The sequence below is a fragment of the Silene latifolia genome, unplaced genomic scaffold (assembly GCF_048544455.1).
Source record: "Silene latifolia isolate original U9 population unplaced genomic scaffold, ASM4854445v1 scaffold_168, whole genome shotgun sequence".
In the NCBI taxonomy this organism is placed as follows: Eukaryota; Viridiplantae; Streptophyta; class Magnoliopsida; order Caryophyllales; family Caryophyllaceae; genus Silene; species Silene latifolia.
The window spans coordinates 204,545-207,586 of NW_027413147.1; the positions used below are offsets into that span (position 1 = coordinate 204,545).

The following is a 3,042-nucleotide window of genomic DNA, read 5'->3' on the forward strand; positions in this document are numbered from 1 at the left end:
CAAATTGTAGAGAGTATAATATTTTCTTACACTAGAAAAATTATATTGTGAATGAATAATTGTGTAACCAAAAACTCTTGGCATCACACTTGAGAAAACCGGTTGGGGGGGGGGGGGGGGAGTTTTTTTAAGCCCAATGCATGCAATAGTTGCTCTTCTCAAAAGCTATAGGGTTGCATGGCTAGTAGCTAGCTTTCATGATTGTGTTTTCCACTTAAAACAATTAACACAATTTTTCCACTAACTCCACCAAAATTTCGGTACATATCTATAAAATGGGAGGTCCATTTTATTTTGTCATTTGTCAATTGTGACATATGTGACATGTTACTTAACATGTGAAATTGTAATGTATTTTTAACATATTAAAAATCAACATACTCATAAAATATGTCATTTATAAAATCGACTAGTAATTCGTAATCACTTGTACCAAAACGGTTTATCAAATTATAAATTACAACGTCTTGTATTTATAATAAATTATTCATTCAATTTCAATTCCAAATTGTTTCGTAAACAATAATTTTATCTAAGTAATAAAACAATTCAATTACTTAGACCGTATCTAATTTAATCGAATTACAATAAGACACGTTAACTTTACTCACAAAATCATCCGTCAATTTTAAGCAATTTAATTAACTCGTATCGGCATACGATTAATTAAATAATCAATTAAGAGTATTTTCCTATAGGTATGACCTAAGGGATCAACTGATCACCACCGTCGCACGACAGTAATGTCAAACTCTAGTCAGCCAATCATTACCGATATGTGTGGACCAGTTGACTGTTAAATATTACATCCCACATGTATTCTTAAAATGAGATTTAAACATGTGATCATCATGATCAACAATTGTGATCGCATTATTGTCGGAGGACACATATTCCAACAGATGGTGGATGAACGTTTGATGAAGGTTGGTGGTGATTTGTGGTGTTTTGGTGGAGTATGAGAGGAGAAAGGATAAATAAGAGAGAAGGAGAAATAAGAAAGAATGAGGAAGAAAAGGGGAATTCATGGGTGTGTTATGCTGTATATGTGTCTCTCTGCCGGTGGGCGAACCGGCAGCCGGCAGAGAACAAATGCCTTTTTGTTAAAAAAAAATCAAATTTCCTCCAAAGAATTTTCAACTCGCTGCCGGTGGAGGGCACCGGCTACCGGTCCACCGGCAGAGAGTACCCCCATTCTCAGATTTGGCTGTTCAGCGTATCCCCTACCGGTGAGCCGGCTGCCGGCCTGCCGGCAGGGACTTCCTCTTCTTCTTTTCTTTCCTTCTTTTTCTCAATGTTGGGTTCCTCTGCCGATGGGCCGGCTGCCGGCCTGCCTTCAGAGGACACTCCTCCTTGCACTTTTCTTCAGTTTTCTCAAATAGCTGGGTCCTCTGCCGGTGAGCCGGCTGCCGGCAGAGGATTCTCGTCCTTCAATTTTTCTCTTCTATTCTTCATGGTGGATCTCCCTGCCGGTGGGCCGGCTGCCGGCCTGCCGGCAGGGACTTCTTCTCAGCTGAAAATTCTTATTTTTCCTTCAAAATTTTTCAGCTCGCTGCCGGTGGAGGACACTGGCTGCCGGTGGAGGGCATCGGCTGCCGGTCCACCGGCATAGAGTCACTGTGCTTCATTTTCAGCTTGTTTTCTTCCTTTGACTTATCAAATCAAATCCCGAGTCCTTCACTTACCCATTTTTTCGAGTTTTCAGCTTTCAAACCGACGCCTCATGTCGGGATTTTGGGTAAGGCTAAGGGCCCCGCTTCGCATTCCAAATTTTGCCAAGAATGACATTTCCAAACCGTCTCAAGTTCTAACTACATTATGCTATGTACAAATGGTGGTTGTTGTGGGACTCCACCAAACCATTTCTTGTTCAAGTTGAGATTACTCATCCCCCAAGGATGGGGGGGGGGAGGTCTTCCAAATCAATTTCACCTCGGGTCTCGATGGGTTGACCCTTATAAAAGTACTTCACTCGGTGTCCATTTTCCTTGAAGCATTCTCCTTTGCTATTCTTCAATTCAAATAATGCATATGGAAACACGCTCACTACTTCAAAGGGTCCCGACCACCGGGACTTCAACTTCCCGGGAAATAATTGAAACCGGGAGTTGAAGAGTAGTACCTTATCTCCTACAACGATTTCCTTCCTTGTGATCTTCGAGTCATGCCATTGCTTGGTCCGCTCTTTGTAAAGTTTAGCATTTTCATAGGTATCCATCCTCAACTCATCAAGCTCATTAAGTTGGAGGAATCGCTTGTTTCCCGCGTCATCCAAATCATAGTTGAGCTCCTTGAGAGCCCATCTTGCTCGATGTTCCAACTCAAAAGGTAAATGGAAAGACTTTCCAAAGACCAAACGGTAAGGGGTGGTGCCGATTGGGGTCTTGCATGCGGTTCTTAAAGCCCATAACATGCCATTGAGCTTAGCACTCCAATCTTTCCTAGACTGTTCAAAACCCGCTCCAAAATAGCCTTGATTTGTCGATTCGATACTTCGCACTTGCCCGTTGGTTTGGGGGTGGTATGAAAGAGCTACTTTATGCCGGACACCATAATTTTTGAGTAGAGAGTAGATGGTGCGATTGATGAAATGTGATCCACCATCACTTATAACGGCTCGAGGCACTCCAAAGCGGGGAAAATGTAGTCTTTGAAGAATTTGGTCACTACTTTTGAATCATTGGTATGGGCGGCTATTGCTTCAATCCATTTGGACACATAATCCACCGCAACCAATATGTATTGGTTGCCACATGATGATGGAAACGGTCCCATGAAATCCATGCCCCATACATCGAAGAGCTCTATTTCCAAAATGTTGTTCAAAGGCATTTCATCTCTTCTTCCAATATTACTTCTTCTTTGGCATGAATTACAAGAGTGAACCATTGCATAGGCATCCTTGAATAAGAAGGGCCAATAGAATCCACAATGAAGAACCCGAGCTTGGGTCCTAGAGGTGGACAAATGCCTTCCATATGTAGTGGCATGACAAGCTTGAAGATTTGTTTGACCTTCTTCTTGAGTGACACATCTTCCCAT

The 3,042-nt window shown here is 42.1% G+C and overlaps 1 protein-coding gene across 1 annotated transcript; it reads right to left on the reverse strand.

The window, feature by feature from the left end:
• Positions 1-2,607: 2,607 nt before the first annotated feature.
• LOC141638056 (uncharacterized) lies at positions 2,608-3,042 on the reverse strand. The gene has a single exon (XM_074447504.1). The coding sequence runs from the start codon at positions 3,040-3,042 to the stop codon at positions 2,608-2,610; it is 435 nt and encodes a 144-aa protein (XP_074303605.1).

Bases quoted from the DNA above. Each gene is read 5' to 3' on its own strand.
- LOC141638056 (XM_074447504.1), bottom strand. From the start codon at position 3,042: ATGGGAAGATGTGTCACTCAAGAAGAAGGTCAAACAAATCTTCAAGCT.